This window comes from Copadichromis virginalis, unplaced genomic scaffold (genome assembly GCF_057382275.1).
Source record: "Copadichromis virginalis isolate Kocher_CV1m ecotype Utaka unplaced genomic scaffold, C_Virginalis_male_GT1.1 unmapped_scaffold_1, whole genome shotgun sequence".
NCBI lineage: Eukaryota > Metazoa > Chordata > Actinopteri > Cichliformes > Cichlidae > Copadichromis > Copadichromis virginalis.
The window spans coordinates 625899-651631 of NW_028188589.1; the positions used below are offsets into that span (position 1 = coordinate 625899).

At 43.8% G+C, this 25733-nt stretch overlaps 2 protein-coding genes across 3 annotated transcripts in view; one reads left to right on the plus strand and one right to left on the minus strand.

Annotated features, from left to right (window-relative positions):
• Window positions 1–10830, plus strand: part of LOC146679443 (protein NLRC3-like) — a 98739-nt gene extending 87909 nt beyond the window's left edge. For both annotated transcript variants that reach the window (XM_085450190.1, XM_085450192.1), the window contains 3 exons: window positions 1611–1895; window positions 2702–4499; window positions 10531–10830. In XM_085450190.1, coding sequence (XP_085306316.1) covers window positions 1611–1895; window positions 2702–4499; window positions 10531–10732 — 2285 coding nt within the window. In that variant the 3' untranslated portion in view covers window positions 10733–10830. The remainder of the gene's footprint in view (window positions 1–1610; window positions 1896–2701; window positions 4500–10530) is intronic.
• Window positions 10831–14175: 3345 nt separating this feature from the next.
• Window positions 14176–15875, minus strand: LOC146679446 (zinc finger BED domain-containing protein 4-like). Its single transcript, XM_085450370.1, has 3 exons — window positions 15819–15875; window positions 15040–15287; window positions 14176–14692 (listed from the first exon to the last, which is right to left on the minus strand). The coding sequence occupies exons 1-3, from the start codon at window positions 15873–15875 to the stop codon at window positions 14176–14178; spliced, it is 822 nt and encodes a 273-aa protein (XP_085306496.1).
• Window positions 15876–25733: the final 9858 nt, after the last annotated feature.

Here is a 25733-nt window from a genome sequence, read left to right on the forward strand (position 1 = left end):
GGTTTTTCTCTGTATCTGTTATTGTACGATCTACTGTACAATATAAAGCACCTTCAGGTGACTGTTGTTGTGATTTGGCGCTATATAAATAAAATTGAATTAAATTGAAATGTAACTGTGTCACTATATATCAGCATTAACAGGACCTCAGCTTGGTGTTTCACAAAGCTGCTGATCTCAGACCTGCACAGCTTCTGTTTTAAACACTGAATGTACTCAGCTGCATGAAGAGCACGTTTGAGTTTCTCTGACACAATTAAATAAAAACTGATGAAGGTCAAAGGTCGTCACTTGTATGTCGAACTACAGACTTGTCATCTGGAATTCTTTCACAGGTTTTTTTTTGCAAATAGTGTGTTAATTACCATAAAGTGATTCAGAGTCATTTATACCAGAGTAACCAGAGAGGATCATATATTTTTAAGTATATAACTATCCACAGGACTGAATATAATATCTCTAAGTAAAAGTCCAGAGACTCTGAGCATTATCCAAGTATTTATAACATTACACAAAGCAAAGTTCTCCATCACACAACGCTCAAAAAGAGATTTATACGCCGAGTATGCATCATTCTCGGACTCCTCTCATACTGCCAATAAACTCTTCCAGCTCCTCCTCCCCTCCAGGAGGCGCTACAGGAGCCTTCAGACTAAAACCAGCAGGTTTAGGAACAGCTTCTTCCCCACAGCTGTCACCCTACTGAACTCAGTCCCCGCTGAGCCTTTCCATCCACACTCACCTAACCCTTCTACACTCCTCCTCCCAGTGACCATGATCCTTTCATTATCAACATTCACCACGTTGGTTACTGCTGTAGTTTTAGGACACTGACATGGTGTAGTCTCTGTTATAGTGCCTACACTGTTATAGTCTGTTCAGAGAGCTACGCTTCCACTACTGTAGATATTTTCATAGCACTCTGTAGATCTGTTTACCTCACAGTGCTTCATCTTTATATATGTATATTTGTTCATAGTATACTTGTATACCTGCCCGTCTGTATAGCAATATAGAAAAGCTGTATAGCAATACAGATCATCTGTGTATCGGTTACAATATTATTTTTCAGTTTCAATTTTTTTTTCAGTTTCATTTTAAGCTGGCATCATTTTAACCGCACACACCCTAAAATGCAGTATTTGTTGATGAGATGATGAAGTGTTAATTCAACAAAGTTAGAATACAGTGGAACCCCGACTTACAAAATTAATCCGTTCCCGAGGGTCTTTCGTAAGTCGAAAATTTTCGTAAGTCGAAGCACCCTTCGCGCCTTTTAAGTGAGGCGATGCTGAACGATAGGCTTTAGACTAATTGCTAACTAGAACAACAATACGTCATTCAAGTGGAACAGCGAAGCACGAGACCGGAAGCCAAGGGGTTGTCACATGATTCGGAAGGCATTGTGGGCATTGTAGGCTCAGCCAATCAGAGCCAGGGGATTTCGTTACACGGGCATTTTACCATAACACGGGCAGAAATATTGCCGTTCATTGCCTTCGTAACTTGGATTTTTTGTTAAATGGGGTATTCGTAAGTCGGGGTTCCACTTTATTTTTCACATGATTTCGACTGAGAACCATGTTTATGTCTCTTTCTTGTTTCTGTAGAGGAGGAGCTTGCCAGGGTGCGGTCAGCCTTTGTCTGGAGGGTAACAACAGAAATCCTCACACAGCTGCTTGAGGCCCTCGTATGTGATGGTATCTTAAATGAGTTGGAGAAAGAATCGATACTGGAGGGGAACCCACTCAGAGCAGATAAGGCACGCAGTTTCATCGACACAGTGAGGAAAAAAGGAGACAAAGCATGCAAGATAACAATCAAGCATCTTCAGATCAAAGATCCTTCTCTTTTCTCTCAGCTGCGTTTGAACTCTGATCCATCTGCTCAACAAGGTGAGGTCATGCATCATATACCATGAATAAAAATGGTCACCTTGCAGTTTGTTGATATGTGAAAGTGAAACCTCAGAATTCATTGTAAGAAAAAGGAGAGGGCAAGAACGTCATTCTACGACGAATGTTTGGATTTGTTACATGCCTGCAAATGTATTTTCTAAACTACATGGAGGAATTTTGATGATCGTCATAAACGTGTGAAACTACTTAGATCTAATGTGATCTGTATTTAATTAAACACAAGTGTTCTTTACTTTTAAAAACCATGCAAACTGATTGCCTTAAAAAAGACAAGCATCAGTCATTTGACTTAAATGTTTAATGAAAAAAAATGCCACATTTATATATAATAAAGTAAAGCACATGTTTTGTGTGGCCAGAAACGGTTTACATTGTCTTTCGCCATTGTAAAATATGACAAGAATTAATGAATCTCTCTCAGATGCTTCTTTAAAAAACATAGCAGTGGGGAACATTATGACACTTCAATGTTGTTATTTTTGGTTACAAAGTTTGGAGAAGAGGCACAGAAAGCATAAACCTATTTAGCCTGCACATGTTGGAATCAGGTACATATGAAAAGCTGCAAAGCAATGCAGATGTGGAGGTTCAAAACATTTAATGTGGCTGTTTTCAGGAAATACATTTAGGAATTCCTGTAGCCCCTTTTTGATGAATTTCTGGTAGAATGAGTATATTAAAAACTAAAATGTATGATAGGCTCAACAAAGGGCAAAGTATGTCAGATAGCTCCTTGAGACCAGATTTGTACTTTTCCTTCTTTTTTCCTTTTTTTGATTCAGATGCTCTTCAGAAGTGTCAGCCTAAACTTAAGTCTGTCTTGAAGAAGAAGTTCCAGTGTGTGTTTGAGGGCATCGCTAAAGCAGGAAACCCAACCCTTCTGAATCAGATCTACACAGAGCTCTACATCACAGAGGGAGGGACTGCAGAGGTCAATGATGAACATGAGGTCAGACAGATTGAAACAGCATCCAGGAAACCAGACAGACCAGAAACAACCATCAGACAAGAAGACATCTTTAAAGACACACCCAAAAGACAGGACCTGATCAGAATAGTGCTGACAAAGGGAGTGGCTGGCATTGGGAAAACAGTCTTAACACAGAAATACAGCCTGGACTGGGCTGAAGACAAAGCCAACCAGGACATCCAGTTCATATTTCCATTCACTTTCAGAGAGCTGAATGTGCTGAAAGAGGAAAAGTTCAGCTTGGTGGGACTTGTTCATCACTTCTTTACTGAAACCAAAGAAGCAGGAATCTGCAGCTTTGAAGACTTCCAGGTTGTGTTCATCTTTGATGGTCTGGATGAGTGTCGACCTCCTCTGGACTTCCACAAAACTACAATCCTAACTGACCCTAGAAAGTCCACCTCAGTGGATGTGCTGCTGATAAACCTCATCAGGGGGAAACTGCTTCCCTCTGCTCGCCTCTGGATAACCACACGACCTGCAGCAGCCAATCAGATCCCTCCTGACTGTGTTGGCATGGTGACAGAGGTCAGAGGGTTCACTGACCCACAGAAGGAGGAGTACTTCAGGAAGAGATTCAGAGATGAGGAGCAGGCCAGCAGCATCATCTCCCACATCAAGACATCACGAAGCCTCCACATCATGTGTCACATCCCAGTCTTCTGCTGGATCACTGCTACAGTTCTGGAGGATGTGCTGGAAACCAGAGAGGGAGGACAGCTGCCCAACACCCTGACTGAAATGTACATCCACTTCCTGGTGGTTCAGGCCAAAGTGAAGAAGGTCAAGTATGATGGAGGAGCTGAGACAGATCCACACTGGAGTCCAGAGAGCAGGAAGATGATGGAGTCTCTGGGAAAACTGGCTTTTGATCAGCTGCAGAAAGGAAACCTGATCTTCTATGAATCAGACCTGACAGGGTGTGGCATCGATATCAGAGCAGCCTCAGTGTACTCAGGAGTGTTCACACAGATCTTTAAAGAGGAGAGAGGACTGTACCAGGACAAGGTGTTCTGCTTCATCCATCTGAGTGTTCAGGAGTTTCTGGCTGCTCTTCATGTCCATCTGACCTTCATCAACTCTGGACTCAATCTGCTGGAACAACAACAGAGAATCTCGATGTTGTCTAAGTTACTTAGCAAACCAAACCTACAATCTCTCCACCAGAGTGCTGTGAACAAGGCCTTACAGAGTCCAAATGGACACCTGGACTTGTTCCTCCGCTTCCTCCTGGGTCTTTCACTGCAGACCAATCAGACTCTCCTACGAGGTCTGCTGACACAGACAGGAAGTAGCTCACAGACCAATAAGAAAACAGTCCAGTACATCAAGAAGAAGCTCAGTAAGAATCTGTCTGCAGAGAAAAGCATCAATCTGTTCCACTGTCTGAATGAACTGAATGATCGTTCTCTAGTGGAGGAGATCCAACAGTCCCTGAGATCAGGAAGTCTCTCCACAGATAAACTGTCTCCTGCTCAGTGGTCAGCTCTGGTCTTCATCTTACTGTCATCAGAAAAAGATCTGGATGTGTTTGACCTGAAGAAATACTCTGCTTCAGAGGAGGCTCTTCTGAGGCTGCTGCCAGTGGTCAAAGCCTCCAACAAAGCTCTGTGAGTACATTTGTACTCATGTCTTTACTTTTAACATCCAACTCACTCAGTAATTTATTTCACCAGGTTTTCTGTCTTTGTATGAATTTGTATCCTAAAGTTTTGGGATTTCTCCAAAACAACTGTGACCTCTTTGATGCCTCCAGAACTCGAGACACTGGATTCACCATAAACTCTGATCATCACTGCTGCTGTTGTGTTATCAGTCTTTGTTTAAACACTTAGGCTGCATGTGCCTGATGTTGTGATACTTTATATTCACATGCATGCTCCTAGATACATTTCTACTGCAGGTCTATTTTTAGTCACAAATGTTGGTGAAACACTTGCTTTTACATGCATGGTGGGTCCTGCATTAAAGAAAACATTTGAATTACTCAGTGAATCATGGCAGCCAGAGAAACATCCTTAGTTCCACTTTAAACTAAACTCTGCTTCGGTCTTCCACAGTGTGTTTGTTGTTTTTTTGTTGTTGTTGGCCTGCTCTCTACTCTCACTCCAATCTGGTTGCAGCAGATGTTTGTCCCTCCCTGAACCTGCAGACTTGGGTGCAGCACCTCAGTTCATCTTCAGTCTGAAACCAGCTGTTGTAGCTATATCCCCTCAAGCACACCTTCCCGGGTCATCTCTGCTGTGGTTGCTATAAAATTTAATCTTGATTTAAAAAAAAGAACAAAAAACCTCAAGTCAGACTTGATGCCATTTGTTGGCAGCATGGTGCCTGTTTGTCTTTGATGATAAACTGCAGCACAGTCTAAAGCAAACCTTCTGACTTTATTGACTTTATGCATGTATATATTCTTCCTGTTCACCTTGGACACACAACAGCTCTCTGTTTGTTGTGATTGGATCTAGAACAGCCAACATATCCTAATCTAGATGATTTCTAAGGTGGTATCTGGGAGGAAAAGTTAAAATCAGCTTGGATGGCCTGTACTGTATGATGGCCTTGGTTGCACCACATTGATAGCCATGCAGGGTGGTTCACTCCTTGGGCAAGAAGACCGAGGAGTGAGCCACCCTTGGTCAAAGCTTGGCCATTCAAGCTCACTGTTTTCACCTTGTTGGTTGATGATAGTATTTTTTTTACCTGACTTATAGTCATCATTGTCTTCAAATTAACTCACACACTGCTGACTGCTGTAGCTTACCTGGCTGAGCAGGTGACCCATGCACTGAAGGTTAGAGTCATGACTCCAGGGCCTGGTTTGAGTCTGCCCAAGACCATTTCCTGTGTGTTATTCTCCACACTTCTCCCTCCCTTCCTGTCTTCTTTGTCCTGTACAGTGAAGACAAACTCCTAACTAGGGATGGGTACCGGTATCCGGTGCCATGATGGCACCGGATACCGGTTCTGACATAAACAGTAGTAACCAGACCGAAAAGCAGTGCACATTTCGGTGCTTTGTTTCTGTGCTTTTTTTTCCTGAGCTGTGACACACTTTAGATTCTAGCCAATCATTTTACATTTTCGAGGATAGTAGGCGGGGCCAGGTACATACGTTCTTTTAGAGCAGAGCTACAGATTAAAAATGCCCAAGACGAAGCGGTCAAAAGTCTGGCTGTACTTCACAGCAAAAGATGCAAACTCACCAGCCTGCAACAAGTGCTTTAAGCTGATACTGTGATGCTGTCAAAGGAGGTAACACCTCAAATCCGATGAAACACCTGGCGACGCATAGCGGGTTTCTTTTAAAGCCGAGAAATGCACCGTATTTGATAGCTTGCTGCGAGACCTCACACCGAGCACATCTACTGCGGGTGTGGTGCCTGTTATCGGACCCGGAGTTAGCAACATCCCCCAAAAACCCGAAGAGGAGAGTCCTGGCCCCTAGCCCTGCCAGTGTAGCAGAAATGATGAGGATGATGATGCAGCAGCAGCCGTTCTTCTCTGCGTGAGGAGCTTAATGTTGTTCGTGTGTAATTTACGTTGAGTAGGCTAACCACGTTATTACATTAATGCATGTAAGGTGAACTAGCAAACATCATCATAGACATATGCGGCTGTCTTCTTGTTTGATGGCAGATACTCCCTTCACCCTGGCCAAAAAGGCTAAAATGACCAAAGAAAAAGTGGGAAACAGTTAAACATGAGAGGTTTTTGGACAAAGTTTGTGTTTTTTCCATTGTTTAAGCACTGCTTCCAGCCAAGAGTGATACCATATATGCCCCATAGCTGCAGAAAAGGCTAACATTGTTATCTTTTTACAAAAAAATAGCTGAACATGAGGTTTTTGGACCAATTTTGTGTTCTCATTCTTTAAGCACCGTTTGAGCACCGGCACCGTTTCAAAAGTACCGGTTTGGCACCGGTACTTTTGAAACGGATAAAACCTAAACGATACCCATCCCTACTTCTCCCTCCCTTCCTGTCTTCTTTGTCCTATACAGTGAAGACAAAAGGCCTCGAGTTCTGAAAACTCTTCCCCTTCATCATCTTCCATCTCTCTCATCTAACATCACCAGTATTCTCTGAGTAGTGAATCTTTTCACAATCTTGAATGATAAGGATCCAAGTAGGTAAAGTTATTTATTTGTTGTGTTCCTATTTGCAGCTGGGATAGATTGTGAAAAACTCTCGGCTGCCAAAATTACATCCAGTTTAGAAGAAAAACATTGAGTGAAGTGTTTGTTTCATCATCCTTCACAACTCATCAACCAGGTGTCACAAACTGCAGCAGGACAGTACAAAGCATGTCATACTGGATGGCTGCAACAACCAGATTTTTACCTACCTTTGGTATTTCGTGACAGCATGAGCGTAATATTTACTGAACAGAGTTGTCTTCTGTAATCTTTTCAGATTCAGAACACTGTATTTATTTTCAAGGGGCAATTAGGATACTGAGCTTTCCAACCGTACATACAATACACAAACATCACATTGGGGAGACGGGTCAGGCTAGGTAGCTGGCCGGTCAGCCGCTAGAGCAGCGACCTGGAACCGAACAGCAGAAAATGCACAACATCAGGAAAGATGAGGAGAAAAAAGAACTCCTCCCAGACTGAGCTCCAACAGGGAGATCAGTTTGAGAACAGAAAAAAAATGACCTTAGCGCAGAGCACATGAAAACTCTTAATGCGCCATAGAAACACATGACAAGCAACAGGGATGGGTAAAAGGTGAGAGACAGCCGGTGTAGACAGCGCACCCGGGCCTGCAGGATTTGCGCTGGTCCCCAGTTTTTCAGTTTTGCGCTCAACTCACGACCGCCATGAGCTTCTTCAAGATCTTATCCGTGCTGCGTTCAATGAGCCCATTTTGAGAAGTCACGACCCGTCCCATTGTGTCAGTCACAGCGGGCAGCCTTGTGGAGTTTTGGACAGCTGATTCCGCTTTCTTTAATCTTCAATAAGCCAGGGCCAAGCCAGCTCAGATCAGCAAGAACCAAGAACTTGTTTAAGTTACTTGAAGACATTTCACCTCTCATCCGAGAAGCTTCTTCAGTTCTAAGGTCAAATGGTGGAGAGTCCCAGATATAAACCTAGTGAGAGTTTCCCCCCACAGAGGGACAAAAGGACCCCCTGATGATCCTCTAATCACCTGAGACAAGGTGTGAAACTGGGTGTGGGTCCCAATCAGCCAGAATTTCAGGTGAGTTCATTGTGAAACCATGCGAATTCCTGAGGTCAGATGGCCCAGGATGTGACTGGGCGTTAAGACGTCTGGGAAGGGATCTCAAAACTGGATTATAGATGGCAGAGAGCTGATGTCGTAAACCCCCGCCTCTGTTCAAAGATGGTCGCTCACAGTGGGCAAATTCAAATTCAAATTTTTATTTGTCACGTACACAGTCATACACAGTACGATATGTAGTGAAATGCTTGGACAACTGCTCGTGACCTAAAGAAAACAAAAAAGGAAAAGGCTATGAATAAGATAGGAAATAAATATGAAAAATTAAAAAGGGTAAATCTAACTAGGAAGGAATAAAATATAAATTAAGGTTAAAAATGAAATAACTGTACAACACAAATTAGAATGAAGGGTAAATTTAACTGGGAAAGAATAAGATAGAATATATAAATTAAAGTTGAAAATAAAATAACTGTACAACAAAGTACACAATATAGAAATATATAAGAATGTATGAAGAAATATAAATATATACACAATAACAGCAGCTGTACAAGTATTAACTGGAAATGAAGAATATAGTGACCAGTGTTGTGCAATCCACATTATGTCTTGTGCAGTGCAAATATGCTTAAAGTGATTTAAGTGATAACAATGTCCAGAATATCCAGTGTGTGTGTAAGAACCATATGTGTGGGTCAGTACTGTGTGGTGGTGTGATTGTGATTGAGAGACCGTATCGCCTGCGGGAAGAAGCTCCTCCTCAGTCTCTCTGTGTTGGTCTTCAGGGAGCGGAATCGCTTTCCTGACCTCAACAGAGAGAACAGTCTGTTGTTGGGATGGCTGAGGTCCTTCACCATCTTCCTGGCCTTGGTCCAGCACCGCCTGCTGTAGATTGAGTGCAGGTCAGGGAGCCTGGAGCGGATGGTGCGCTCAGCTGATCGCACAACCCTCTGTAGAGCTCGTCTGTCCTGCATGGTGCTGTTCCCGAACCAGGTTAAGATGTTTCCCGTCAGGATGCTCTCTATGGTGCACGAGTAAAAGTTCCTGAGCACCTTGGAGGGCAGTTGGAAGTCTCTCAAGCATCTGAGGTGGTAGAGACGCTGACGGGCCTTTTTCACCACGGAGTTGATGTGACAGGACCATGACAGGTCCTGCGTGATGTGAACTCCGAGGTATTTGAAGCTGTCCACTCTCTCCACTGGGCACTCGTTGATGACGGGGGTCTGGTAGTTCCTCTCCTGCTTAGTGCTGAAGTCCACTATCAGCTCCTTTGTCTTACTGATGTTTAGAAGGAGGTTGTTCCTCTGGCACCAGTTCTCCAGATTCCTATTCAATTCAATTCAATTCAATTTTATTTATATAGCGCCAAATCACAACAAAAGTCGCCTCAAGGCGCTTCATAGATACAGAGAAAAACCCAACAATCATATGACCCCCTATGAGCAAGCACTTTGGCGACAGTGGGAAGGAAAAACTCCCTTTTAACAGGAAGAAACCTCCGGCAGAACCAGGCTCAGGGAGGGGCGGCCATCTGCTGCGACCGGTTGGGGTAGGCCGTCTCGTTGTTATCAGAGATCAGGCCCACCATGACGGTGTCGTCAGCAAACTTGATGATGGTGGTGGAGCTGGTAGTGGCCACGCAGTCATATGTGTACAGAGAGTACAGCAGGGGGCTCAGAACACACCCCTGGCACAGCCATGTTTTTGTCTGTAAAAGCCTTCGTTGTATTTGAAGTATGTAGTGGTGAGGCAGAGGTCTAACAGTGTGCAGGTCTGATGGGGTGTGAAGGTAGTCCTGTCCTCCAAGGAGCTGTCTTCTTGTAGTCATTTTCTGACAGTCTCCACGGCCTCCGTGGTGGGTATGCAAGTGAAGAGAGAGACTACATCAAAGGACACCATGGTTTCATCTGGATCCAGGGTAAGTTTCTGGACATTGTCAGTGAAGTCGGTGGAGTTCCTGATGTGGTGTGGGGTGTTCCCCACGAGAGGAGCAGAGATGGTAGCAAGGTGTTTAGCAATGTTATAAGTGGCTGAGTTTATGCTACTGATTATGGGTCTGAGTGGGACAGCTTCCTTGTGGATTTTAGGAAGTCCGTAGATGCAGGGTATGGCATCCCCTGGGTAAATGCGGTGATATGTAAGGCGGTCAATGATTTTGTCCTTTTCAAAGTCTTGAAGGCAAGCTATAACTTTCTTTTTGTAGCTGCTTGTGGGGTCTCGCTTTAGGGCTTCGTAGGTATTGTTGTCACTGAGGAGAGTAGAAGATCTTTGTATGGTAATCTGTAGTGTTTAGGACCACGGTGCATCTTCCCTTATCAGCTGAAAGGAGGCTGTGTGTAGAAGAAGAGTTGTGTTTTAATGAAGCTATTTAGTTAACCAATGATTGTATTGCATGCTGGCATTAAAAATGTTTCATTTGACTGATTTAATTGTTTGTTTGTTTTCTTCCAGACTGAGTGGCTGTAACCTCTCAGAGAGAAGCTGTGATGCTCTGTCCTCAGTTCTCAACTCCCAGTCCTCTAGTCTGAAAGAGCTGGACCTGAGTAACAATGACCTGCGGGATTCAGGGGTGAAGCTTCTGTCTGCTGCACTGCAGAGTCCACATTGTACACTGGAAACTCTCAGGTCAGGATCCAAACATATCATTAAATGATATTATTGTATAAACAACCAAGCTTTATAGAATTGGCAGGTGAACTTTTCTTTATCTTTGGATTGCTTAGGAGATTCTTAATTACTGTCTGAACATTTTTTTACAGTCACATATTTTGTTTTAATGGTCAAACAGAATTATTGTTCAGTTCAATGAGCAGGTAGCTGCGCGATTCATAATAATGAGGTATATTTGTATTAAAGATGACTAAACTTGAACAGTAGCTGTGAGTTACTTTGTTTACTCATGTGTGCTGATGTTGTGAGTAATTTAAAGCTGAAGTAAACTTGTAATGAGTTTAATAGAGTTTCTGAAGTAAGTGTACTTGGAGACATTTATGTGTTTACTAAAGTCCAGGAGCAGGAGGCTGTGTGTAGCATAGAGGAACCCAGACCTCAGCTTTGTCTCCTGGGTTTCCGTTGCTGCTGTTACAGTTTCCCCTCATCGTTCCCTTCAACAGTCTCCTCACTGTAACAAATCAAAGTGTTACTGTATAGATTCACGTCTGAATGTTGCCATGTGCTATTAAAACTGAAAGCGATGTTTCATACACCCACGTGGTTCAGTCACACAGTAACTGATGGTAAATAATGTTTGTGTTGAGCACATCGTACAGGTCAGCTGCTCCACACAGATCTCAGGTTTACATGCTGGAACAGTTTGTGATCACCTCACTTCCTCTTTGTTTCACACAGATGTGACATGAACAATAACACATTCATGAAATCCTTTTAGGAACACAAATACTATTGTAGCTGGAGAATATATTTGAATGTAGGATAATGTAGGGGATCATAAACAACAGTAAGAACTAACCACCACCTCAGCATTTGGGTTGGTAGCTGCATGTTGATTGATGAAGTCATTTTCTTCTTCCTCCATTTCTACCTTATTAACATCAGATTAAAAGCTGCACAGAGACAGACCCTGGACATGTTTAGCCTAGCTTAGTACAAGGACTGGACATGGGGGAAACGGCTCTCATCACTGGATCAAATCATGAAAACAAATCTGAAGTAAAGTTTTGTTGAAGTGAACTGTGGTGGTGCCCAGTGTTCCCTCTAAGCTGCGCTCGTGTAACTGCGCGCTGCTGGCACGTCTCTGCACAAAGAAAATCTGTGTTGCACACAAGAAAAAAATCAAATCTCAATTGAAATTAAAATTAAATCTTCAACAATTCTGTTTTGCAGTGTTAGTCAGTGACTGGCTGCTCCTGTATGGGATTAGAACGATGCCACCTTATCCCATAGTCCAGCCAATCACGCGATTCACATTCGTATATACGCAGCTAATCAATGTGGTTGACAGGCTATGACAGCGTCCTTATGTGCTGGTGTTTTAGCTAGCAAAGTGGCTGATGATGAGGTGAAGCCACGTTAATGACAACGTGTACAACCATTGAAGATGTGAGCAGGACAGACGGAGCAACTGAAGGACAAAGTGTGGACTTTATACCAGTTTTTAAATTGTGTTGATCGGCCACGTAAAACCAGAGTTATGATAAAATATCTGCAATGTTTGGTTTTCTTCCTGAATAGTATTGTTGTTTATAACAACGATGGTATTCAGTATTTATTGCAACAAACTTTGTTGTTTGCAAAACTCAGTTACTTTTTTGAAGAAGTAACTTCATTTTTTTTCTCTTGTTTGTTTGAAGCTGCTTCCTGTTGGCTTCAGCTGTTTGGAGTTTCCATTTTCTAAACTTCTACATTCTGAACCTTCTTCAGCTCTGAACAGATGATGAAACCCTGAATGATTTCAAGCTCACACTTTGTCTAATAAACTTACATCTTTCATCTTTTATTCAGATTGAAGGACTGTGATTTGTCAGAGATCAGCTGTGATTATCTGGCAGCAGCTCTGAAGTCCAACCCCTCGTATCCCAGAGTGATGGACCTGAGTGGAACCTACAACAACCTGCAGGATTCAGGAGTGAAGCAGCTGTGTGTTCTTCTGGAGAATCCACGATGTCGATTTGAAACTCTGAGGTCAGTCACATGTTTTAGTTGTGCTGAGATGAATATGATGTGAAAGTTGTGCTGACACTGTGGATCAGTAGGCCCACACACCTCTATACAGGAAGTCTGGTTCTACTCTTTGTAGAACTTCTGATCCTCTGAGTCTGACTCAGTAGATAATGCAGAGTTCTGAGCTGATGTGGGTGAGAGGACTCAGGCAGCCTGACAGAGTTGATGTCCAGGTCTTCCCTGCTTGTCCTGATATACATAAACATGAGTATCCTTGCAGGTCAGATCTCATCAGTCACACCTGTTAGTGCAGCTCTCCTCTAGATTGTAGTGTTTGTTAAACTAGGATGATTTTAGGAGCCTGGACCAGAGATCTAAGGGAAGATATGACTTGGAAAGACTAAACCAACCTATTAGAGGTGTTCGCACTAACATAGATAAATACTCAGATTTACACCTTTAGTGTCTCACAAAGGGTTGAAAAGTGAATGTGCACAGAGAGGTTGGTGGTGAGACGGGCACTTCCAGCACTGTAGATGTGTTCCAGCTCAGTGTTCATGGAAATAATCCAGAGAGCAGGATTCCTTGATGAATGTCACATCTTCTTAAAGTTATAATCCACAGGGAAAACTGTGAAACTGTCGATCTGATATCTACTCAGCCAATCAGGTGTTTACATGCCCTTCACTGATCTCCAGCCCCACCTTATTATCAGTTTCTCTCTTTTACATCTGAATTATCTTCACTTCACATTTCAGTCAGTTCAGATTTCATTAGCACGTTCACTTTAGCATAATCCATTTTAATCCAAACACCTTTCTCTTTAAACTCTGTTTGTCAGTCACAGTATATCCAGTACAATCCTCTTTTTCACTGCGTCACACACATTCAGAGATCAGAGTGTCCTGTGTGTGCTCTCATTCACTCACACTCACTCTCATATGGCTGAAGTCTGTTTGTACTAAGGATGGCACGATACCACTTTTTTATGTCCGATACTGATACTGATATCATAAATTTTGGATATCTGCCGATACCTATATAAATCCAATATATCTATTTTTTAAACTGTTTTTGTATAAGTTCAAAGTCAAATTTAAAAAGACAGAACACTAAAGCTATTCTCTTATACTTGCATGCAAGAAAAAGACTGCACACAAAATATTGCTCAGTTCAACAATGCATATCTCTTTATTTAAACTTTAGCACTGTTTAGCTGTCACCACTATCAAAATATCCATCCTGAAAGTGCGCAACATAATGCAGAACTTTAAATGTCGAAGTATTTAAAGTAACATTAATCAAAATAAAAGTGCAACATTATGCAGAATTTTAAATCTTGAAGTATTTAAAGTAAAATTCAAGTAAATAAAAGTGCAACTTTATTCAAATTTCAAAACCCCTTTGGTACTGAAAAAAGGTGCAATTTTAGCAGAGCAAAAAACATTCTTGTAATAATGCAGTTGTAACTTTTTTTCACTTTAACGTGAGAGGTAGGTTCTTCTTCAGAAAGATCAACATTTCAACCTTCTCAGCTGTCAGCCTGCTTCTCCTTTCATTAATGATAATGGAGGCTGTACTGAAGAGTCTCTCACTCTCAATACTTGTGGTAGGTGCACAGAGAAATTTAGCTGCTGTAGAAACCAGAGTGGGAAATCTAAGTTTGTTGACTTGCCAGTACAGCAGTGGATTATCTGAGCGTTGAATGGTTGGCTCACAAAGGTAAGTTTGCACTTCAATGCATGCACTTGTCGTGGCTAACTGAGGAACAGGATCTTGAGTGTTTTCCTTCAGGATTTCATCAAAAACACTTTCAAGTTTGCTTTGGCTGGAAGATTCCACCCGTGGAGTCTTCTTTGCTGGCTCCAAGACTGCTGATGTCCCCTCTGGTGGCTCTGAGGAGTTTAATGTAGTTCTCAAAAACTCCATCTTCCTCACCTCTGCCATTAAAGCATCTTTAGCTTGTTTTGAGGTTTTTACACTCGTGAAGTACCTGAAATGAAAAAAGTCCAAACTTGAATATTAAACAATCATTAAATTTATCATTAGTATCATTCAGCAGTGTGATTAAACAATCATTCCTCATTCTTGCTATTTATTCCATGCCCATCATAAAGACCTCAACATACTTTGCTGTACTACTCTGAATCAGACAATACATGTTATAATGTGCAATGGTGGTGTCCTGACTGAATGACAAGTCTATTACAACTAATCTAGAATGTCCTCACCATTTTCTGACACACTCTCTCTAATGCACTATCACTTACACACACACACACACACACACACACAAAACAAGTTGATCTGTTAAAATAATATGAGTGAAGCCTTACATACCTGTCTTTATATCTTGGATCCAGCAGTGTTGCAACTGTGTATAGTGGCTCGGATTCCACGCCTCTGAAGCGTCTGTTAACTGCTTCGAGAAGAGTGCCTTTCAATTTCTTTATTCCATCGTCGGCCTCATTTTCTCGGGAGAGCACGCGCTTAAGGATGCAGACAATAGGGATGACATCAGATGCAGATGAGGATGATGCGCTTACCTCCTTTGTTAACTCCTCAAAGGGAGCTAGAGCTGTCAGGACCTTTTCCAGTAACCCTCACTGCTGTGCACTAAGTGTGGCAGGCAGATCATACTCTGCAGAATATGCACACAAGACTCGCTTCTGTTCTGTGAGGATCTTGATCATATAATATGTGCTATTCCATCTTGTTCGCACATCTTGTATCAGACGTTTGGGTGACATGTTCAGCTCCATTTGAATGTCCTCCAAATGTGAATATGCCTGTGGTGAGTGTTTGAAGTGACCTACTATTTTTCTGCCCACTGTCACAGCATCACATACACCACGTTGTGCAAGCAGTCCCTCATTCACCACAAGTTGCAAAGTGTGCGCGAAGCATCCCAAACTTGCAACACCTAGCCGGCTCATTGCCTTTTTTATATTGCTGCCATTGTCTCGCAAAACAATGTGGACTTTATTCTTCAGAATTTTCCACGCATTTAACATTTCCTCCATAGCTGCAGTGATGGACTCTCCTGTGTGTGAACCACGAAACTCTTTGGCCTGCAACACTGCTTTTCGCATTGTAAAACTCGAGTCTATCCAGTGTACATTCAGGCTTAGCAGGGACAACGGACAAACGTCTGAGCTCCAGATATCAGTCGTCATGCTTAACGTGAGAATTATTTCCAAACTTTCGGAGATGAACTTGCGCACCTGTTTGTACTTGCCTGGGATAGCTTCCTTCGAGATGAAACGCCGGTTTGGCAGCATGTAGCGAGGCTCTAAATGCTCAATTAAGCGTCGAAAACCATCATTTTCCACAACAGAAAGGGGCTGGTCATCAAGCACAACAAATTAAACTATTTTCTCCGTTATCAGCTTCGCTCTATTGCTTTCCGGAGGGAATTTCTCACGTCTCTGAATATTTTCCAAAAGCGTTTGTTGATATGGTACACTTTTCTGCTTAGCTTTGGAGGCCAGGCTAAATTCCGCGTACTCCTTTGCGTGGTGTTTCTGTAAGCTTTTAATCATGTTTGTGGTGTTAAAATTCCCCACACTGCTACCACCTCGCGAAACACTTGCATCGCATACGTTGCATTCGGCAGTCTTGCTTTTTTCGTCTTTTAGTTTGAAATAAGTCCACACTGCTGACATGATGGCTCTGAGCTCTCCCACACGATAACCGCTAGATCACGTGACGCATACTGCTCTGACGTGCTAAGGTCATGACCTGGGTTATACCATGTTAGCGAGTTTTTGAGGTGCTTTTGTGATATTCACTGGATCGGATAAAAATTTTAAATTTCTCTCCGATATCCGATCCAGTAATTTACATCAATATCGGACCGATACCGATACTGAATATCGGATTGGTCCATCTCTAGTTTGTACACAGGCTGTCAGCTGGCCTGAGTTAGGCCTGTCTCTAAAATCATTATTTTATTACTTTTATTCTGATTCATCAAAGCCAAACTCAAACATATTTATATTTACTGATTATGTTCTCATCAATAATTAACAGTCAGTACATTCAGTTATGAATCATAATTCAGTGTTTAACATATTGTCACAGATGGACTGCACAGGAGATCTCCTTTATGAAGAAACTGTGAAAGTTTGTCCAACAGTGGGAAACATTTCAGAGAACATCTCAGAGAATATCTGTGAAGCAGAAACTAAACATAATAATAGAAGAAAAGCCAAATAATGATCCAAATCCTGCTCTGAGACTATCAGACAGTAAAGGCTTCCAAAGACTGCTCACCTCTCAGACTTACTTAAAGATGCTGGTGCTGTCCACAGATCAGCTGACCTGCTGGGTCTCCATGATCAGCTTTGTTTCTTGGAGATAAAGGCTGAAGCCTTTAGAGCTTCAGTTCTCCAGAGCAGCAGGATGTCTGAGGTCCGCAGAAACACAAAAACACAGCAGCTAAAAATAGTTGTTCAAAGAAAACGAGGTGGGAGCTGCTGATTCCTGAGCTTTGATACTGGATTAGCTTCAGTAGTTATTCCCATCACTGCTGTAGGAGCTACATTTAGTCACAGCTGACTGTCTTCTTTGAACAATCACAATGACTACTGTTCTAAAAAACAAGCACACAAAGAACCAATGAGAGTGAAGAACATGATAAAGAGCTCCTGTGATGGTGGCAAAGAAATGAGCAGCAGACGGCCGTCTACATGTTGTAGTGGTTTACAGTCACCAGGGGGCGCCGTCACGGCCATGCAGTCAGTGGGCTGCTCTGCTTGTGCTGTTGTTGGTGAAGCTGAAGTGAAAGCGAATGTTAAAACAATGAAAAGTGTCCACTGCAGCCTCCATCTGAGCTTCTCATGTTCTTCTTCTTTGATCCTTCGTGTTTGTGCTGAACACTGCTGTCGCTCTCTTCCCTGTTCCCGCCCACTTTCTAACCAATCAGCATTGGAGCGTGCACAGCGTCGTCCACACTGAGCTTTGTTGTGAGCGCATGGACTCGTCTGCAGAACATTTGTATGGGCTCAAAATGTGGTCATAAATATTTTGTACGTGTAAATCAGGATTTGTATGTGTAAAAAAAGATTTGTGTGTAAAAAAAAGATTTGTGTGTGGACTCAGCCAAAAAAAAAAAACCCTGCAAGTTACAAGTACGAATTTTGACCGTATTTTTCTTCCTTTCATCTGATTGGTCAATGTCATGTCAATCACAAATGTAACTATCCAATCAGAGAACAGATGGGTTTGGCTGTCGGAGGGGCACTTTTTTGACCTGACGTTCCCGTCACAAGTGTCTTCTAAGTGAAGCTACCAGGTTCAGGTCCAGCTCTGTTTATCTGGAGCTGCAGTAAATGATCCGTCCTCACAAAGCAACACAGACACCAGATATGCAAACACAGCATCATACAACACAACCAAGAGATCCAAAGAATTATCTCTGCATTTCTGTGGCTGATGCTGCTGGAACGAAGCTGTTTGAAACCTTGTTGTTCTGCACTTTGGGACCTGAAGAGAAACCTGAACCTCTGTGCAGAGGGTTCAACTCTGAGGATTCCTGTTCAGTTTTGTTATTTCACACGGCAAAACTTGACAACTTTATGATAAATGTACGACTTCAATGTGAAAAATTCATTTTTTTCTCTTGTTTGTTTGAAGCTGCTTCCTGTTGGCTTCAGCTGTTTGGAGTTTCCATTTTCTAAACTTCTACATTCTGAACCTTCTTCAGCTCTGAACAGATGATGAAACACTGAATGATTTCAAGCTCACACTTTGTCTAATAAACTTACATCTTTCATCTTTTATTCAGATTGAAGGACTGTGATTTGTCAGAGATCAGCTGTGATTATCTGGCAGCAGCTCTGAAGTCCAACCCCTCGTATCCCAGAGTGATGGACCTGAGTGGAACCTACAACAACCTGCAGGATTCAGGAGTGAAGCAGCTGTGTGTTCTTCTGGAGAATCCACGATGTCGATTTGAAACTCTGAGGTCAGTCACATGTTTTAGTTGTGCTGAGATGAATATGATGTGAAAGTTGTGCTGACACTGTGGATCAGTAGGCCCACACACCTCTATACAGGAAGTCTGGTTCTACTCTTTGTAGAACTTCTGATCCCTGATCCTCTGAGTCTGACTCAGTAGATAATGCAGAGTTCTGAGCTGATGTGGGTGAGAGGACTCAGGCAGCCTGACAGAGTTGATGTCCAGGTCTTCCCTGCTTGTCCTGATACACATAAACATGAGTATCCTTGCAGGTCAGATCTCATCAGTCACACCTGTTAGTGCAGCTCTCCTCTAGATTGTAGTGGTTGTAAAACTAGGATGATTTTAGGAGCCTGGACCGCAGATCTAAGGGAAGATATGACTTGGAAAGACTAAACCAACCTATTAGAGGTGTTTGCACTAACATAGATAAATACTCAGATTTACACCTTTAGTGTCTCACAAAGGGTTGAAAAGTGAATGTGCACAGAGAGGTTGGTGGTGAGACGGGCACTTCCAGCACTGTAGATGTGTTCCAGATCAGTGTTCATGGAAATAATCCGGAGAGCAGGATTCCTTGATGAATGTCACATCTTCTTAAAGTTATAATCCACAGGGAAAACTGTGAAACTGTCGATCTGATATCTACTCAACCAATCAGGTGTTTACATGCCCTTCACTGATCTCCAGCCCCACCTTATTATCAGTTTCTCTCTTTTACATCTGAATTATCTTCACTTCACATTTCAGTCAGTTCAGATTTCATTAGCACGTTCACTTTAGCATAATCCATTTTAATCCAAACACCTTTCTCTTTAAACTCTGTTTGTCAGTCACAGTATATCCAGTACAATCCTCTTTTTCACTGCGTCACACACATTCAGAGATCAGAGTGTCCTGTGTGTGCTCTCATTCACTCACACTCACTCTCATATGGCTGAAGTCTGTTTGTACACAGGCTGTCAGCTGGCCTGAGTTAGGCCTGTCTCTAAAATCATTAACAAAGAGGAGGTGAGGAAGATCCAGGTGTTACTAAAGGACAAGATCAGAGAGGCTAAGGACAATTACAGGAGGAAGCTGGAGTGGAAACTCCATCAGAACAGCATGAGAGAGGTGTGGAGGGGCATGAAGACCATCACTGGATTCAGGCCAACCAACAGCAGGGGAGCTGAGGGAGGTGAGAATAGAGCCGACGAGTTGAATCTGTTTTTCAATAGATTCGACACCACAGTGTCTGCTTCCACCCCCACAACCTCACCTGTAGTCAGCCTGGAATCCAGAGCCACACCACTGTGCCAGCCTCTCTCTTCACATGTTGCCTCCTGTGAGATTCCTGACACCCCTCCCCCACCCATCACCTTCACTCAATACCAGGTTGAGATGCAAATGAGGAGACTTCACTCAGGCAAGTCTGCTGGACCAGACGGAGTGAGTCCCCTTGTCCTCAAGACCTGTGCCCCCCAGCTGTGTGGAGTCTTTCATAAACTGTTTATGCTGCAGAGGGTCCCGGTGATGTGGAAGACATCATGCCTCGTCCCTGTACCAAAGACGCCACGTCCCAGTGGCCCCCAGGATTACAGGCCCGTGGCACTGACCTCCCACATCATGAAGACCCTGGAAAGGCTCATCCTGGACCAGCTGCGACCCATAGTAAGACCACATCTGGATCCCCTTCAGTTCGCTTATCAGCCTCGTCTCGGAACAGAGGACGCCATCATCTACCTGCTCAATCGTGTCTACACCCATCTGGACCAGCCGGCGAGCACTGTGAGGGTCATGTTTTTTGACTTTTCCAGTGCTTTCAACACCATCAGGCCGACCCTCCTGGGTGATAAGGTACCGTCCCTACACACTGCTCCCCGGGCGCCTGCTTAGTGGGCTGCCCACTGCTTCACTGAGTGAATGGGTCAAATGCAGAGAAAAACAAGTAATTTCCCCATGGGGATCAATAAAGTATCCATTATTATTATTATTATTATTATTATTATTATTATTATTATTATAAGTTAGCAGCGATGCAGGTGGATGCTTCTCTGGTGTCCTGGATTGTTGATTACCTGACAGGAAGACCACAATATGTACGTCTCCCACAGTGTGTGTCTGACAAGGTGACTAGCAACACAGGGGCACCACAGGGGACTGTCCTCTCCCCCTTCCTCTTCACCCTCTACACCACAGACTTCAGCCACTGCACAGAGACCTGCCATCTTCAGAAGTTTTCTGATGACTCTGCGGTGGTTGGATGCATCAGCAGGGATGATGAGACAGAGTATCGGGCTGTGGTCGACTCCTTTGTCACGTGGTGTGAGCAGAATCATCTGCAGCTCAACGTGGCAAAGACCAAGGAACTGATCGTGGACTTCAGGAAGACCAGGAAACACTTGACCCCTGTTTCAATCCAGGGGGTCAGTGTTGACATTGTGGAGGACTATAAATACCTTGGAGTACACATTGACAATAAACTGGACTGGGCTAAAAACACCACAGCACTTTACAGGAAGGGCCAGAGTCGTCTCTATTTTTTGAGGCGACTGAGGTCCTTCAACATCTGCCAGAAAATGCTGAGGATTTTCTATGAGTCTGTTGTGGTCAGTGCGATCCTCTATGCTGTTGCATGCTGGGGGAGCAGGCTGAGGGTCGCAGATGCCAACAGACTTAATAAACTAATCTGTAAGGCCAGCAATGTTGTGGGGACGGAGCTGGACTCCCTCAAGGTGGTGTCGGAGAGGCGGATGCTGTCCAAGATAAAGACAATGTTGGATAACACCTCCCATCCACTCCATGACATGTTGGTCAGTCACAGGAGCTCGTTCAGTGAGAGACTGAGATTACCGAAAAGCACCACTGAACGACACAGGAAATCTTTCCTGCCTGTGGCCATCTCCCTGTACAACGCATCCACTTAACACACTGTTTGCTGCTACAACTACACATGTTTCTTTTCCAAATATTTATTTATAAGTGACTTATGTATGTATGTATATATATGTATATATTGTACTATTCTTAGTTAGCGTATTGTCTGTCTTGTCTTAATGTTGGTTTAAAATGGAGCACTGTAACAAAAAATAATTTCCCCCAGGGATCAATAAAGTATTCTGATTCTGATTCTGATTCTGATTATTCTGATTCATCAAAGCCAAACTCAAACATATTTATATTTACTGATTATGTTCTCATCAATAATTAACAGTCAGTACATTCAGATATGAATCATAATTCAGTGTTTAACATATTATCACAGATGGACTGCACAGGAGATCTCCTTTATGAAGAAACTGTGAAAGTTTGTCCAACAGTGGGAAACATTTCAGAGAACATCTCAGAGAATATCTGTGAAGCAGAAACTAAACATAATAATAGAAGAAAAGCCAAATAATGATCCAAATCCTGCTCTGAGACTATCAGACAGTAAAGGCTTCCACAGACTGCTCACCTCTCAGACTTACTTAAAGATGCTGGTGCTGTCCACAGATCAGCTGACCTGCTGGGTCTCCATGATCAGCTTTGTTTCTTGGAGATAAAGGCTGAAGCCTTTAGAGCTTCAGTTCTCCAGAGCAGCAGGATGTCTGAGGTCTGCAGAAACACAAAAACACAGCAGCTAAAAATAGTTGTTCAAAGAAAACGAGGTGGGAGCTGCTGATTCCAAATCAAATCAAATCACTTTTATTGTCACATCACATGTGCAGGTACATTGGTACAGCACATGTGAGTGAAATTCTTTTGTGCGAGCTTCACAAGCAACAGAGTTGTGCAAAATACAATAACGTAAACAAGCAAAATACAAGAATGTCTACATGTGAAACTAATAAATATATGTACAATATATAATAGTGTATGCATTTCTGGATGTGTATACGAAATATTTTTCTACGTGTGTGTGTGTGTGTGTGTGTGTGTGTACACATATTTACAAATTAAATAGAGTAAACAATAAGTAGAATATTTAAAATAATAAAATAAAATATACAGAGTGAGACATGTGCAAAACAGTGGCATTACTGTACAGTGTGTAGTGCATAATGTTAAAGTTCCAGTAGTGAAGCTGAGGTGTCTATGAAGTGTTCAGCAGTCTGATGGCCTGATGGAAGAAGCTGTCTCTCAGTCTGCTGGTACGGGACCGGATGCTGCAGAACCTCCTTCCTGATGGAAGCAGTCTGAACAGTTTATGGCTGGGGTGACTGGAGTCCTTGATGATCCTCCCTGCTTTCCTCAGGCACCGCTTCCTGTAGATGTCTTGGAGGGAGGGAAGCTCACCTCCAATTATCCGTTCAGAGCACCGCACTACTCGCTGGAGAGCTTTGCGGTTGTAGGCGGTGCTGTTGCCATACCAGGTGGTGATGCATCCAGTGAGGATGCTCTCAATGGCACAGTGATAGAAGGTCCTGAGGATGCGGGGGCTCATGCCGAATCTTTTCAGTCTCCTGAGAAAGAAGAGGCGCTGCTGCGCCTTCTTCACTGTTTTGTTTGTGTGTACTGACCACGTAAGATCCTCAGCCAGATGTACTCCAAGGAAACGGAAGCTGCTCACTCTCTCCACAGCAGCGCCGTTGATGGTGATGGGGGTGTGTACTTCTCTGCACCTCCGGAAGTCCACTATCAACTCCTTTGTCTTTGCGACGTTGAGGGTGAGATGGTTGTCTTGACACCAGTGGGTCAGGGCGCTGACCTCCTCCCTGTAAGCCGTCTCATCACCGTTGGTGATAAGACCCACCACTGCAGTGTCGTCCGCAAACTTCACAATGATGTTGGAGTTGTTAGTGGCTGTGCAGTCGTAGGTGTAGAGTGAGTACAGGAGAGGGCTCAGTACACACCCCTGTGGAGCACCAGTGTTCAGTGTGATGGGGGATGAGGTGATGCTGCCCAGTCTGACCACTTGGCGTCTGTCAGACAGGAAGCTAAGGATCCAGCTGCAGAGGGAGCTGCTCAGTCCTAGATCCTGCAGTTTCCTGTCCAGCTTCGAGGGAACGATGGTATTGAATGCTGAGCTGTAATCTACAAACAGCATTCTCACATACGTGTCTCTCTTCTCCAGGTGTGACAGGGCAGTATGTAGTGTCAGGGCTATGGCATCATCAGTGGACCCGTTGTGGCGGTATGCGAACTGTAGAGGGTCCAGTGAGTCGGGTAGTGCAGAGCAGATGAAGTCCCTGACCAGCTTCTCGAAGCATTTGCTCACGATGGGGGTCAGGGCTACAGGTCGCCAGTCGTTCAATGAGGAGATGGTGGAGGATTTGGGTACAGGGACGATGGTGGCCATTTTGAAGCAGGCTGGAGCAGACAGAGAGAGGGAAAGGTTGAAGATGTGTGTGAACACTCCAGCCAGCTGAGCCGCGCATGACTTGAGGATGCGTCCGGACCAGTAGCTTTGCGCGCGTTCACCTTCCTGAAGCACTTCCGCACATCCTCCTCAGACACACTGTGCGCACTGACGTCATCCGCGGTGCGCACACTGTCCGGTCTCATGGTGTTCGCTGTGTTTAGATCCTCACACAGAGAGGCCGTGGTCTGCGGTGTGCTGGTTTTCCCTCTAAAGTCTGCGATCGTGTTTAGTCCCTGCCACATACTCCGAGGGTTGTCAAACTGTTGCTCCACCCTGTCCCTGTACTCACGTTTGGCTGTTTTGATCGTCTTCCGGAGTTGGTAATGTGCGTGTTTGTAGTCCGATGTGTTCGCGGAGGCAAAGGCGGTGCTCCATGCCGCCAGTGCCGCGCGAACATCTCTGTTAATCCAGGGTTTTTGATTTGGGAAGGATTTAACTGTTCTGGATGGGACGGCATCTTCCACGCATTTCCTGATAAATCCGCAGACTGAGTCTGTGTACTCATCAATGTCTCTAGCAGCCACGTGAAACATTTCCCAGTCCGCGTGATCAAAACAGTCCCGCAGCGCAGACTCCGATTGGTCCGTCCACCAGTGCACCGCCCTCCGGGTTGGAGCTTCCTGTTTCAGCTTCTGCCTGTAGGCGGGCAGGAGCAGGATGGAGCGGTGATCTGATTGGCCGAATGGGGAGCGGGGGAGGGCTTTGTACGCATCCCGGAAAGAGGTGTAGCAGTGGTCGAGTACTCTGTCTCCACGAGTGTTGAAGTGGATGTGTTGGTGGAGTTTGGGTGAGACTTTCTTCAGGTTTCCCTTATTAAAGTCTCCGGCTGTGATAAACGCTGCCTCTGGGTGTGCGGTTTCCTCACTGCTGATCGCGCTGTACAGTTCCCTGACTGCTCGGTCAGTGTCGGCTTGTGGGGGAATGTAAACAGCCGTAAAAATCACTGCTGTAAATTCCCTCGGTAGCCAGAATGGCCGGCACTTAATCATCAGGTACTCCAGGTCCGCTGAGCAGAAGGATTTGACCGGGTGCACGTTCGCATAATCACACCAGCTGTTGTTGATCATCAAACACACACCACCGCCTCTGCTTTTCCCAGTAAAGCTTTGATACTGGATTAGCTTCAGTAGTTATTCCCATCACTGCTGTAGGAGCTACATTTAGTCACAGCTGACTGTCTTCTTTGAACAATCACAATGACTACTGTTGTAAAAAACAAGCACACAAAGAACCAATGAGAGTGAAGAACATGATAAAGAGCTCCTGTGATGGTGGTAAAGAAATGAGCAGCAGACGGCCGTCTACATGTTGTAGTGGTTTACAGTCACCAGGGGGCGCCGTCACGGCCACGCAGTCAGTGGGCTGCTCTGCTTGTGCTGTTGTTGGTGAAGCTGAAGTGAAAGCGAATGTTAAAAGAATGAAAAGTGTCCACTGCAGCCTCCATCTGAGCTTGTCATGTTCTTCTTCTTTGATCCTTCGTGTTTGTGCTGAACACTGCTGTCGCTCTCTTCCCTGTTCCCGCCCACTTTCTAACCAATCAGCATTGGAGCGTGCACAGCGTCGTCCACACTGAGCTTTGTTGTGAGCGCATGGACTCGTCTGCAGAACATTTGTATGGGCTCAAAATGTGGACATAAATATTTTGTACTTGTAAATCAGGATTTGTATTTGTAAAAAGAATTTTTGTGTGCGTGAAAAAAGATTTGTATGTGTGTAAAAAAAAAACAAGATTTGTGTGTGTGTAAAAAA